At 38.3% G+C, this 14,336-nt stretch overlaps 2 protein-coding genes across 4 annotated transcripts; both read left to right on the top strand.

The window, feature by feature from the left end:
- Nucleotides 1-2,635: 2,635 nt before the first annotated feature.
- On the top strand, nt 2,636-6,588 carry LOC142543451 (VAN3-binding protein-like). Of its 3 annotated transcripts, none has more exons than XM_075650727.1 (7): nt 2,636-3,082; nt 3,809-3,934; nt 4,714-5,137; nt 5,431-5,658; nt 5,866-5,915; nt 6,102-6,159; nt 6,353-6,588. In XM_075650727.1, exons 1-7 carry the CDS (start codon nt 2,783-2,785, stop codon nt 6,577-6,579), a joined length of 1,413 nt encoding a protein of 470 aa, XP_075506842.1. In that variant the 5' UTR covers nt 2,636-2,782; the 3' UTR covers nt 6,580-6,588. The 3 variants fall into 3 exon arrangements, with proteins under 3 accessions (XP_075506842.1, XP_075506843.1, XP_075506841.1); XM_075650728.1 differs by lacking the exon at nt 6,353-6,588 and adding an exon at nt 6,236-6,285 and having other exon boundaries at nt 3,803-3,934; nt 6,102-6,180; XM_075650726.1 differs by having other exon boundaries at nt 2,637-3,082; nt 3,803-3,934.
- A 4,369-nt stretch (nt 6,589-10,957) lies between these two features.
- On the top strand, nt 10,958-13,208 carry LOC142543450 (chlorophyllase-2-like). The gene is made up of 2 exons (XM_075650725.1): nt 10,958-12,272; nt 12,413-13,208. Exons 1-2 carry the CDS (start codon nt 11,994-11,996, stop codon nt 13,091-13,093), a joined length of 960 nt encoding a protein of 319 aa, XP_075506840.1. The 5' UTR covers nt 10,958-11,993; the 3' UTR covers nt 13,094-13,208.
- The last annotated feature ends 1,128 nt before the right edge of the window (nt 13,209-14,336 follow it).

The following is a 14,336-nucleotide window of genomic DNA, read 5'->3' as shown; positions in this document are numbered from 1 at the left end:
CGGGCTACATCCAGGGAGGCGTGAAGGGCAGCCTTTTCTTCTTCATGGAGCCCTTTCAGCCGGGCAATCTCTCCCTGGAGGCGATCGTGGATCTCTCTGGAAGCCCGGACTTGGGGAGCCTGCCGAGTAGCTATGGCAGCTACCTCCTCGAAGGCTGATATCAGCATTTGCATGCCCTGTTTTGTAAGAAAGAGGTTAGAAACAAACAAGAAAAGAAAGAGGAAAGAAGGGTAAGGAAACTTACTGATAGAAGCCTCTTTGAGCCCTCGAGGAACCGAGGAACCGGGGTGGAGCTCTTCAGAAAAGCCTCCTTGGCAGGGATCAACATCTGCCTAATAAGGTTCACCCCGAGTGCCGTAGCCCCTGCTGTGAAGATGCTGGCCCGGGTAGGCTGCTCGGATAGGGAGGGCTCTTGGAGTGGCTCCTGAAGGGCCTGTTGGAGGGAAGGGGTGTTGGATTGGCTTGCCCGGGAGGAACCTTGGTCTCCTGCCTGATCATCTTCAACCAGAATCAACTTTGGGCTTGTGGTAGCCTTTCGTTTCCTCTGCCGAAGGGGGATATGATCTTCTTCATCCTCCGGGGAGCAAGGCACCTCCCGTTCTGGCTCAGTATTTGCCCGGGCTAATTCCTTCTCCCGGGCCGCCGCCTCCTCTAGTGCTTGTTTCCTCTTTTCAGCAGCAGCCTTCCGTGCTGCCAGTTTCTTCTCCTTGGCTAGCCGCTCAGCCTCCCACTTTTTTGCGAAAGCTTCTTGCATCTTGTCTGCATTTATGAAAAAACAAAGGGTATCACCTAAGAAACATAAATAAAGAAAAGGAAAGACAAGACAAGGAAAAGAGAGTTACCGAGCTGAGAGCCCGAGCCAGTCGCCTCATTCAAAACCCGGGTTGTATCAGACCCCGGTACCCCATTTCATCTATGGGACATTTGAAGCCTCCGATGCTCTTACACACTCTAAATTATGTTTCAACAAAAGTACAAAGTATGACTGATCGGGACAGCGAGCCAAGCTCTAGCCCGACTATTTTAGGGATGGGTGGTGATACCCCCATAAGGATCCGGGTCGTCTTTAACCCGGTTTATTAATTGAGAAGCCCAGATCATAGCCAGCTTCTCGGGCATTCCATTTCTTCCCGGGCCATCATCATAGCCCGGGCTCTCATGCAAGCTCCCGAGAACTTTCTACTCGGGTTACCTCGAGAAGCGCACCATACTCGAGTGTATCGGTATAGGCAGTCTTATCTGTCAGAACTACAGGGGTTTGGCGTGTCAGAGAAGCTATCAGAGGTAGGGTGGCTTGACAGGAAGTCAACATCAAAGGCTATGAGTGGTAGGTGTACACGCAAGTCGAAGTAATCATGATATTTCCTCCTATAAATAGCAGGTATGTTTCTCATTTAAAGAGGGGGGAAAAATCATGAGCATTGGCACTCACATATATTCGCACATATATCGCCATTTTCTCTCATCTTCAACCTGCTGACTTAAGCATCGGAGTGGCCACGCCGGACACCCCTCCGGCGCCCATTCACGAGTTCCTTTCATTGTGTGCAGGTCACGATCGAAGTCATCTACTTTGCTCATTTTCCTAAACAACACTATAAATTATTGATTTGATCCGGTGGAGCATCCGACCCGGCTCACCCATTTAACCCGGATCGCATCAATATATATATATATATATATATATATATAATATGTGTATATGTATATAATATGTGATATCTTTTTAAGTGAGAATACATTGCTGTTAACTTTGATACACACTATTGAGTAAAACTACGGACTAATGTAATATTCTATAAATCATGATATTGAAAATCTTATGAGGGAGGAGGAGGTTTTATATAAATATCATGCTCCAATTTATTCAAAAATTATTTTGGTGTTATTAATTGATCAGAAATATGTCTTTATTTAGATTTTGATGTGTGAATTGAAAAGAATTTGTATAAAATTTTTAAACCACAAAGGAATTAAATATTCAAACTGTGATAAACCAACTTCACGTAAGAGTAGGGATGGCAATGGTATGGGGTAGGGCGGAGACGGTTTATTATTCTCATCTCCGTCTCTGAATTCCATCTTCATCCTATACCAGCTCTGATCGCTGCTTTTTCATGTTCGAGGAATCTTCGAATCCGAAACTGCGGAGATCAAATTCTCATCCCCGCCTCATCTCCGTTTCAAAAATATTAATGAGATAAAACGAAGACGAGTTTAGAGATTTTTTCAAACCAAAACTTATTATTATTTATTATTATTAGTGATAATATTAATATTAATATCAATATTATTATTTTTAATATTACTTTTGAGACTAGTTCGAGGATGAACATGGTAATTTTATATCTGTCTCAAACTACTTTGAAAGATTTTAAAAAACCTCCGAATCCGAATAAAAACAAAAAAAATCAGAAATTTTCATCCTTGTTTCCGATTTTCCTCGTGGGTTTTTAAATTCGTGTAGAAAGTTATCTTCTATACATACGAGTGAAAGAAAAATTTATAAAATAATTTCCATCAATTATTTAATTAAAAAAATATATGTACACACAAAATATTCTAATGAGTGACAAAGTGAAAATATTTACCCTCGTCGCTCTGCCAATATAACGCCTTCAGTAGACAAGCCTGACTCTCTCTCCTCCTCCCCTCTCACAAACTGTTCTTTTTTCTTTACGATAATAATGTACATATACTACACAAGTTCTTAATATATTGCTGCTATTCTGTTTACCTTTCATCCACAGTTCAATATTTTCCTGCTATCGCTCCTTTTCTTATGGAGAAGGCTCAGTTTCAGCCGATGTTTAGGCCACCAGAAACTCCAATGGAGCCAATGGAGTTTCTGGCACGTTCTTGGAGTGTTTCGGCCTTCGAAGTTACAAAAGTTTTGGCTCCACCGCCACCCAAGCTTCCACCGAGGAGTGGTCACAAAAACATAAGGGATGGCGGTGAAACTATACTTGAAGATGTCTCCCACGACTTGGAGGCTGCTTCGGCCACTGTTTCCGGGAACCCTTTCTCATTTGCTTGTTCTGAGACGTCTCAGCTTGTTATGGAGCGTATCATGTCGCATTCTGTAAGCGAAGGCTCAAAATTGCTTGGGGAATCAAGAAACTGTTTTTATGCACAAAATGAATGTTTTTTTTTGTGTCGCTTGACATCACTAGTTTGATTTCATATGCGCCTTGATTTTTGTTTCTCCAAGTGTGTTGCTGGAGTTGGAACTATTTTTAAATTTGACTTGTTCCACTGGTGCCAAAAAAAATCTTTCTTTTTTTTCTATATTCTATTTGGGTATTTGTCCTCGGGTTTGTGTCTGCTTGCGAATTTTTTTTATTTTGAATACATTTAGCGGTTCTGTATTTCCGGGTTTATTTCTTGACAAGGGGATCATTGCAATTTTGTGGTCCTTTTTTGTTCTTTTGTTGATTCTTAGGATTAACGTTGCCACGATTTACCAGTAACTATGTTCATTCTTGCTGTTTGTTTGCGTTCTTGTGTTTTTGTTTTGTTGAACTATTATTTTTTGAGGTTGTAAAATATGAAGCAGCATTTAATTTAGGTGTAATTGGATATGTGAAAACAAAGAGTTTCTTGGAACTTTAATCTATTTAGAGAGCATTTAATAAGTAGGCTTGTCTCCTTGAGAAGGAGATCAATATCAAATCAAATATTAAAAACCCCTGGATTTTCATTTTTTCTAGATTCTTTCTCTCTCCTTAAATCCCATTTTTTTAAAATTATATAGTATAGTCATCGCACTTCTTTGTTGTTTGATATGATATACGTACGACAGGTGCAGCAGGATGTATCACCACGCACTTCTAGAAGGCTATCACACAGCAGTGGCCCTCTGCATGGAGGCCAGAGCTGCGGCTCTCACACTAACAGCCCCCCTGCTTCCCCCTCTGAAATTGATGACCCCGAGGTTTAATAAACTTTTATTTTTACCATATTTATTTTCTTCACATTTTTTGGTATCTTCTTAAATATAATCTTGAGCATATTTCAGCTTTCTCTTTACCCAAATACATACTCAGAACGAGTCAAAAAAGTACTGCTTTGATACCTTTCCTAATTCTACTCGTTAAAATTTATAGTTTTTCATTGTATTTTGTTTCTGGGAATATGATATTTAACTTGGATTAATTGCGGAAACATAGCATATTTTTTAAAAGAAATATGCATTTTTTCCAAGAAATATTTTGTCGGTACCATGTTATGAAACTGTGTCATTGTCAGATGAAGATAAATGAGAAAGGTAAAAGCATAGGTAATCTGTTAATGGTCCATGAAGCGATGGGGTGGCCATCCTACCATATCAACCTCTCTTAGGTACAAGAATATTGCCAAGTTATTGTACACTAGCGTCAATCTTCTTCATTATCATGAATTGGCATGATTTATTTATAAAATTTTGTCTTACTGTTATTTAGCACCAAAGGATTTTACGTAATCAATGATGAAGGGACCACGATATTTAGTCTGTGATTCATGTTGGTTTGAGAAGAGGGGCCAAATCGTGGGACAAGAAAAATTTTCCGGTTGTTTATGGGATGTATTCTAACGGTCTCATTAATTGAATCTTATTAAATTTCGGTATGTAGACTCTGCATTGAATTTTATGGGTCGTATTTCGGTTGATTAAGACCTTGTACAACTAACGGTTCGGTTTTTCCCGATGCTGACGTGGATTTCGGCGTGTAGAATTCACAATGGAGCATTCCGGTGAGCAACCAGTACAGAGGCTGTGCCGCTGCTAGTGGAACTGCCACGAGTGGTGGAGGAAAAACAGTGGGGCGGTGGTTGAAAGACCGAAGAGAGAAAAAGAAAGAGGAGGCAAGGGTGCAAAACGCACAGCTACATGCTACAATTTCGGTTGCAGGGGTTGCTGCTGCTATAGCTGCGATTGCTGCGGCCACTGCTGCGTCGTCCCGTGCTGGAAAAGATGAACAGATGGCGAAAACAGACATAGCTGTTGCATCTGCCGCCATATTGGTGGCTGCACAATGTGTCGAAGCAGCTGAGCTGATGGGAGCCGAGCGGGAACGCTTGGCTTCAGTCGTGAGCTCAGCTGTGAATGTTCGTTCAGCTGGGGATATCATGACCTTGACGGCTGCTGCAGCTACTGGTATCATACTTTATTTTTTCATAAAATTATCGGAAAGTTTTGATCCATAACGACTTAATTTTTAAAAAAAGCTATTTGGCACTGTTCTTTTCAAGTAATAGGAGTAAGAACTGAAGCAGATGAACCAAAAAAGGCACAAATTCTGGCTTCTTGGCTTTGAATTCTTGGATTAATTTTGTTTTTGTATGTTCAGTCTAATGTCACCACAGCAAATGACACTTTGATTTATGTACGTAATTTACATGAACTTGGAGCTTTGTTTATGTTGATTGATTTTAATATCGACTTTTTAGCGCTACGCGGTGCTGCCACATTGAAAGCAAGGGCAATGAAGGAAGTGTGGAACATTGCTTCTGTGATCCCTGTGGACAAGGGCATGAGACATACAAATGGTGGGAGTGATAATGGAAGTTCAAATGACAGTTTTAGTGGCGAACTTGTTCGCGAAGAAAATTTTCTTGGAATCTGCGGTCAAGAGTTGCTAGCCAAAGGTTGTGAACTTCTGAAAAGAACGCGCAAGGGTAACACACACTCTTCTCTTTGAAGTCCAGACTTCGTAAACTAATCTGTATTTGCTAAAATTTTCTATAGTTGTTACCCTCGTGAATCTTGTTTAGATCAGATCCAGTGGTAACATAATTAGGCATATTAGCACCATCGGATGATAAAGTTCCGACTTCATTTTAGATTCTGCTCGGTGACAGTTCGATTTCCTGTGGTATTTGCAGGTGATCTTCATTGGAAAATAGTGTCAGTATATATAAACAGAATGGGACAGGTAAGCTTTTGTTCTACATGATTGATCCATCGAGAGCCTGTTATTAGTCCCTCGAAACTTTATAATACACTTCAAAATCTATGGATATCAATGAAACTTCTTGCAAGAACAAAAGTTAAAGTGTCCAAAATGAATCTGCTTTGTTCACTTTTGATTCATAATCATAATATTTTTCAAATTTGGCAGGTGATGCTCAAGATGAAGAGCAGACATGTTGCTGGTACCTTTACTAAAAAGAAAAAGAGTGAGTTTTTATCGATTATTCATGGTTTTATTCTATTTTTGCTGTTGTCTTTTCAATGATAACGAGATCATAATTCTAGGAAGTGGGGCTTCTTTCTATTTTGGGATTTGAGAAAGTGGTTTGAGATCTCTGTGGAAATTTAAAAATGAAAAAGTTGCAATCTTTATCGTTGGCCATCTTTTTGGAATTTCAGATGTAGTCTTGGAGGTGTTGAAAGATATCCCTCCATGGGCGGGCCGCCATCTTCTGGAAGGCGGCGAGCACCGGAGGTATTTCGCATTGAAGACCGTTGCACGAGGGGTGGTCGAGTTCGAATGTAGGAATCAAAGAGAATATGATATGTGGACTCAAGGGGTTACAAGATTATTCGCAATTGCAGCAGAGAAGAACAATGGACGCAAAGATGTTATATTTTCTTGAAAATGATGTGCACAAAAGGTAGTAGTCGATCGAGTGGATCTGGTATAGCCTTATAGAATAATATTTCTCAATCTTTTAGAGCTGTGGACCAACAATATATTATGAAGCTTGGGTGGTATTTTTTTCACCTCGTGTTTTCGTTGTAAAAATGGGAATTTAAGATTAGTTAAGTGATAATTATCTAAACCTGTCTCACCTTATAGTTCATCTGACAAGAAATTTCAAAGTTCGAGACTAATATTAGATTCGAGATCCAATTATAACAATCTTCTCTCCCACTTTAAAAAAATGCATTTTAGAAATTAAAGATCACTCGAGAGATACTTAAATATAAACCAGATTCAAAGTTCTCAACAAGAGATAATTTCAGTTTTGATCCCCAAAATATGAGACCAAATCGATTTTGGCCCCAAGATGTTTTGCGCTCATCATTTTCGGTCCTCGTTTTCTTCTCTATCCAAATTAAACAGCAATAATATGTACACATCAAACTAATTTTATTTTTGGCAAATCAAATATTTTGAAAATATAAATTCAGTTTATGTGGATATATTGAGACCAAAACTCGATCATATAAAAATAAAAAGGGGGTCAAATTTATAAACCAATACACTTTTGGGATCAAAATTAAACTCAATCAATATATATGCCCTTTGGATTGGATGGAAAAACAAAAATTTATGTGAGACGGTCTAATAGGTCGTATTTCGTGAGACAAATATCTTATTTATCCATGAAAAATTATTACTTTTTATTGTGAATATCGATATGATTGACCATTGTCATAGATAAAGATTCGTGAAACCATCTTACAAGATATACTCGGATGGAAAATATGACATAGGAATCAATGATAATAAGTGTTGGACAAATCAAGAAAATACAAACTTGTACAAGGACATGAACTCCAATTTAGAGTAGAAAACGCAGAAAATAAATTTTTATGTATAAAATGATGCAGCTGGAAAGCCAAAGCCAAGACTTTAAATTAGAAGCAGATATATTCTTCCACCTGAATTGTTTGTCCCCTAGATCGACTATCGCAAGAACCACTCCCCTGCAAATCGCCACTCCAGCGTCGTCCTTGACTTCGCTACCTGCCATATTCGCGGCCTCCACCACTATTCCCAACCCGTTCGCAGCTGTCTCCGGAGCCCGATCGATTCTCGATTCTCTCTTCCCAACCGAATCGATTACTGCTCCTCGCTCGAGCCCTGGTTGCAAGGCTTTCATGGCCAGTTCGGCCCGACCCAAGTTGAATCCTTGGCTATACCCATTAATCATTGGAGTTTCTTCGTCCGATATTGCTATTGGTATCTTATTCTCTTTTCTTGAATTTTCCATGTTTTGTAGAATTAATCACAATGTTACTTGTATTTGTGCAAAAAATGATTACGTGGAATCGTTCGTTACCTTGATTAGATGGGATTTTATCTCTTTCTTCTCTCCGTGATTCACCTTGATGTGTTTTGACTTCATAGAAACAAAGTACACATTTTTTTTATGCATATCTCGTCGTTTTTTTATTCGAGATAAATTTGATTAGGTTTGTCACCACAGCAGTCACTTCCACGATGTTTTATATATTTTTTATGTTTGCTCCTTCAAAATGTTTACATCTCACCGCCCTTTTTTATTTGCTTTTGTGAACTCTTGTGGGGAGTTAGGCGACTTGATGTTTTCGGGCCATCCATTAGCCTTTATACCACGGTTTTGGTGCGATGACTGACCTTATGATATGTATTCGAGGAAAACTGGTTCTTGAGTGAGAGACTTCTTATATGTGTGCAGTTGTTTTTTAATCCCAGAAACATATTGGTTCCGAGTCTATTCCTTCTTACACGCACTAAAGAGAATATGTACGCATTTTTGTTGCTTTAGTGCAGTGTAGGGAGTAGCTTTGTTCAGTACCTTTTTTGAATTATAGGTCGTTAGTTACTGCGATCTCTCCACTTTTCATGACTTTTGCTGCACCAACTTTATCATCAAAGGTTGTCCTTCCATCCATGTCTGTCATGCTTCACACCAATTGGTCTGATGTTGTGGCATCTATTTCTGACTCGGTCTTAGCCGCTTCCATGGCTTCATCTCTTGCACCCATTGCATCAGGTATGACTTTGCTCTTTTGATTCATTTACCTCGTGCAAGTAATGTATGCGAGCGTCATAAGCCATTATTTGGCCTTCTCGCATCTTTACTTATTATTTGTCTGACGGGGAAGTTTGATATGTCATAACTTCGTTGCAGGTGTATTGAGTTTCAGACAACCACCAACTGGGTCAGGAACTTGTCCAACGTCTAGTGCTATTTCTGAAGACCGGTACAAAATCTTTTTTCTTCATGGCTACCTATTTTTCTACTGCCTTGTTCTCAACCCCGTTAAACGTTGAACAACCCATGAATATAAGAACTCATTTGGTTGCTGCAAATGGATCCAAATGTTCGGCATAATGAGAGTGTTTCTGTGGCTCTTTTTGTTGGTGAGAGTTACTATTGAGACGAGAATTGACATGCCATATTTTAGTCAAAATCCCATTGCAGCTTCATCACGAGCCAATGCATTTTTAACGCAGATTATGTTCTTTTTATATTTAAGCTTGTGTGTCGTATTTCACCTGGGTCATCTCTCCCTTCCCAAGCAGTTATTTGTGTGCATGCATCTTTCATGGCAAATTACGCTTGTAGGTTTTGTCCGTGACAGCTATAGGCCATGTGTTGGCATAACTCTCCAATGACTGTTGCACATGTATTGGTGAGTTTTCAGAGCTTAACATATGAAAATGAGCTTGCAACATAGGTAATTCTTATCTTATGCTTGAACTTATGTGGCGCATTCACTCATAGAAACTTCCATGTCCCTAGCATTTTTGCATAACACTTCACTTGGATCATTTCCCCACATACATCTCTATAAACTTTAGTCAGACCCCTTACCCGCTTACATCTTTATTTACTGCTCTTGCATGAGGTGGCTCTGCTTACATTTGGTGACTGTTGGTTTGATATTGTGATTGTTAGACGTTGGTTGAGTAATGGAGATGGGTTTGTATGTATGTGATGTTGGAGATGATTCATTATTTTGATTTTCATATTTTGAGCTAATCCAGCCAACTCTCTTCTCCCATTTCTTGTCAAAAATCATAAATTGGCCTGCACAACTCTCCACTTCCGCTTATTTCTTTCATTGATTTCATGATAAACCAAAAAACATATAAAATGATAAAAGTGATCTAATGGCCAACTTCATTCAAATATTTTCATCCTTGAATAATAAACACAAATTATTTACAGTAGTGACCCTATGATCTACTCAGAGTAAAATTTTAAATAGAGAACAAAATTAATATAAAGGTGGCTAGAAAGCATATTCTATACATGATGAAACTTTCAAAAGTGACTAAATAAACCATGTAGTCTCCTCATCATGTGCTTCTTCTTCTTTAATTCTCTTATAGTTGACCAAAGCAAGCCTAATTCCCCACTTCCATGCTATCTTCTTTTTTGCCTTTCAAGTAGTCCGAAGACCCACCTCATGCGTTACCACGACACCAACAAAAAAAAAAAAAAATAATAATAATAATAATAATAATAATGGCTATGAGCCTACTTTCTCCACAATATTTCATAAAATTTAACAGAAGTAACCATAACATAAACATAAAAATATATGCAAAGTGGCCTAACAAATTATACAGTGTCCTGCTTTCTTTACTCACTCCATCACTAAGCCAATCAGATCATGCTTGATTCCTTCTTCCAGTAATGCACTCGCATATATTATTTTAAGAACCATCTTCTATTTGAGATGACGCCATTAACAACTTATCACCTTGGAGTTCATCTTTTTCATATTATTCTTCTTGGACAAACTTAGTTCCATGGGTGTCTATATTTCTTGCTCTTCCAATTTGTTCAGTACTCGCTACACATGTGTTTTACACATAAAGACTGCAGCTATTTCTTTTTCCCTTTGTGAACTCAATCATCAAGTTTCTCAATCAATGGCTGAATTATCGGCCTAGGCGGCACGATAACAGTTATCTTGATGATTCTTTTCAACACCAAGCTTAGAGTTGGTGTTTGCATGTACAGTTAATATCTTTGTTCAGCTATGGCTAAATGATGCAAGAATTTACACATATTCACTTAATGTGATTGATACCCCCGAACCGAGGAGGGGTTCGACCCACTCTCAGTAGCCCAGCTAGTGCTAGTTAATGGCCCAGCATTCAGAAATTCCTGGAAGGTCATCTACGCGATAAAGCCTCGATAGGAAGTCCTCTCACTCGCACGAAGTTGGCGGGAGGTCATCTCAGTCGACCTCCCAAACGGCCGTAATCATGACAGAAAAGATGGTGTCGAGCTCCCATGCCGACCTCACATGCCGACCTCCCAGAACGAACCGAGCCGACCTCCTAGATTATGGTAGCGTGTTGACTGGAAATGTCTCAGCCGAGCTCCCAATCCGAGCTCTCACAGGGTCCAGACTATGGATGGGCTACTGCCTAAGAGAGCTCTTACCTAGACATTAAGAGATAACCCACAGAAATCAAGCCCAGAGAGGTAAAGTTTATTAAGATTTAACCTAATTTTGTGCAAGATTCTAATAATCTAAATATATCAAATAAGGATTATATTCTCCTCCTATAAATACCGGGTTTCATTCATTGTTTATTCATTCATATACTCACTCACTCTACACACACAATATTCTCTCTGTTTTCTATTATCTGACTTGAACGTCGGAGGGGCTACGTCAGAACAACCTTCCGGTCCCTTTCTAATGTTCTTGTTTGTGCTTCCAAATTTCGAAGGTCCGATCCGAGTTTTCCAAGTGAAGTTTCGACCGCTCAGCTACCACCTTGGATTTCAGCAACATCAGTTATTAACGCTATTACTTAGTCAGAAGCTGAACTTGATCTTGGTGGCGTATTAGTTTTGGAAATCGAGGAAATTATTCAAGGACCGGAAAACTTAACTATCAACTACAGGAAGAGAACTAATGAAGTCACGCATGATATGGCTCTATACATCCTTAACTCAGTGTCGAATATTAATTGACTTAACAATGATTTCTCTACGTGGTTTTCTAATAATAGAATGAATAATTTTCGTATTCGTCTTAATTCATTTATTTTATTGAGAAAAAAAATCTTGAATCTAAATATTAAATAATAATTCCAAACGTGATAACTTATATCAACATCTGCCACAAAAATATCTACTTACCAAAGTCTCGGTTCCCATTTAAAAAAATATAAATTCAAGTGAGAACGTGGAAAGAAAAACACCAAGTAGGGGACTCTTCGTTGCCACAAAAGTCGAACTGATCTTGTTATCCCTTCCGAAGAAAGAGCTCACTCTAATCAAAGAGAAAAAGAAACAAGCCCGGGTCTTGAAGAATTCTGAAGGTCATGAATTCAGCACCTACCATCTCCACTCCTGCTTCTACAAATATCTTCAGTCTTGGAAAATACCCAACAAATTTCATAACTATCGAGTCAAGAACATGCGGTTTCAGCAGTAAAGTTTCCCCCTTTTCACCCCCAAAGCCTCTTTTAATTTGCAGCCCGACAGAAACAGGAGAGTTCCCTGTGCTGTTACTTCTTCACGGGTATCTACTCTACAACTCTTTCTATTCTCAACTTATCCAACATATTGCATCCCATGGGTTCATTGTTGTGGCGCCGCAGGTTAGTATAGTGTCCGATTTCTCTTTACTTGCATTAATCGAACTTATGTCAACTATGAGTTCTTGAATAGTGTTGTGAATAATGTTGTGTATTTGATTCACTGTGTCCGAAACATGACAAATTTGTTTCGTTTGGACCAGTTATACACCGTGGCGGGACCAGATTCGCACGAAGAAATCGAGGCAACAGCCAAGATAATCAACTGGTTGTCCGAGGGATTAGTCCATTTCCTCCCACCTCAGGTGAATCCAAATTTGAATAAGCTAGGATTAGCAGGCCATAGTCGTGGAGGTAAAGTCGCGTTTGGCTTAGCATTGCGCAAATCCAATCTCACGACCCTCGACATTTCGGCCATCATAGGCATCGACCCTGTCGATGGGATGGACAAAGGGAGACAAACGCCTCCTCCGATCCTAAGTTATGCTCCTCATTCATTCGATCTTGGTGGCTCGGGAGTTTTGGTTATAGGATCAGGATTAGGGGAAATAAAGAAGAATCCTCTCTTTCCTCCTTGTGCACCAAAAGGGGTGAATCATCAGGACTTCTACAACGAATGTTGCAAACCGGCTTATTATTTCGTGGCCAAGGATTACGGGCATCTTGATATGTTGGACGATGACACGAAGGGGATTCGAGGGAAGGCAACGTTTTGTTTGTGCAAGAATGGTAAGTGCCGAGAGCCGATGAGGAGATTCGTGGGAGGGGTCGTGGTGGCATTCTTGAAAGGCTACTTGGAAGGTGATATGAGAGAGCTTACGGGGTTGAGAGAAGGGCGTGAAATGCTTCCCGTTGAGCTTCAAAGATTCGAATGCCTTGTGTAACTTGAATTGTTGGGAAGTTTAATGTGCTATTGTTGGATTTACGTCCAATTTTATATGGATATTATTACGTTTGTTTACTTATCTAAATTATTTTTAGTCATTTCATTCATCATAATATTGTTGTCAATCGATAGAGTAGAATTAATCAATCACACATAATTCATAATTAGTAAAAAAAATAAAATTATATATATAAAAACATGTTGGATTATCTATTTAGAATAATAAAATTGGATATTTAAATATTTAAAGAATTTTTTATTATTTTTAAATTAGTTAGTAAAAAAATTGATATTTTTAATCCAATTTAATATAGGAATTAATTAATATATTGATATTTTAATTAATGTGGTAATAAATATTGTGGGATGAATTTGTTGTAAATAAAATAATAGATAATATTTTTTTAACATTAAAAAATATAATAAAATCAATGAAGGAGATCTCGAAGAACAACACGAAAAAATTTAGATGGAATATTTCTATTTATCCAATGAAAATCTAGAGAAACATAAGTTATGCGAGTTAGAAAATGAGTCACACAGTTGGCGGAACGATAGATATGATTAATAAAGAATATTCTTGTTATAATATAGTAATAGTTGATGGATTGGAAATGAATTTTATATTTAACGTAAATATTATATTATTTCGAAGTTAAATTTACACTAAAGATATCGTAATTGGTTGAAAATGACCTTGGAAAGCTCATTTTAGGCGTTCTTTGACTCTATTTTCTTGTTCCACTACACAGATCACAAATGCTTTGTTGAAGTTAAGCAGCTTTGGTAGCCCCCCATCAATCAGTTTCCTTTTTTTAATTTTCGTCTTTTATGCTCTGCTATTTCTAGATTTTACACCTTATTAACTCATTTAATTCGTTGAAATATTGATAAAATTATATTCCAAATTGTGGTTTCTAATCGTTATTTTATCTTCAATTAATCTTGATGTTAGTTATGTACGTCAACAAATGAGTGAAATGTTCGAGTTTTCTTATGCAGATTTATTATAAATTAGAACTAACTTTTATCCTCCTGACAGGTTATTTAAAACTATGTTGTTTTACTTTCTGAAGTAGAAGATTAAAAAGTTTGGCACTTTGGAGTTATAACTAAAGCTTTTGGATTTTCCATTTCTTTCTAAAAAAATATAATCTCAAGTGTGTTTAGTTGTTTTATGGGGTTTTTGTTAGAAGTGGACAATCGGTTCCACCCGCTTCGAATCCAACCGGGTGCATTTT

The sequence above is a fragment of the Primulina tabacum genome, chromosome 4 (assembly GCF_025594145.1).
Source record: "Primulina tabacum isolate GXHZ01 chromosome 4, ASM2559414v2, whole genome shotgun sequence".
Classification (NCBI taxonomy): Eukaryota; Viridiplantae; Streptophyta; class Magnoliopsida; order Lamiales; family Gesneriaceae; genus Primulina; species Primulina tabacum.
The sequence above is the reverse complement of the archived record's forward strand: the minus strand, read 5'-3'. Positions and strand labels throughout refer to the sequence as shown.

Bases quoted from the DNA above. Each gene is read 5' to 3' on its own strand.
- LOC142543451 (XM_075650726.1), top strand. From the start codon at position 2,783: ATGGAGAAGGCTCAGTTTCAGCCGATGTTTAGGCCACCAGAAACTCCA. The intron at 3,083-3,802 runs GTAAGCGAAGGC...TACGTACGACAG, and splicing joins AGCGTATCATGTCGCATTCT to GTGCAGCAGGATGTATCACC. The intron at 3,935-4,713 runs GTTTAATAAACT...TTCGGCGTGTAG, and splicing joins CTGAAATTGATGACCCCGAG to AATTCACAATGGAGCATTCC.
- LOC142543450 (XM_075650725.1), top strand. From the start codon at position 11,994: ATGAATTCAGCACCTACCATCTCCACTCCTGCTTCTACAAATATCTTC. The intron at 12,273-12,412 runs GTTAGTATAGTG...CGTTTGGACCAG, and splicing joins TCATTGTTGTGGCGCCGCAG to TTATACACCGTGGCGGGACC.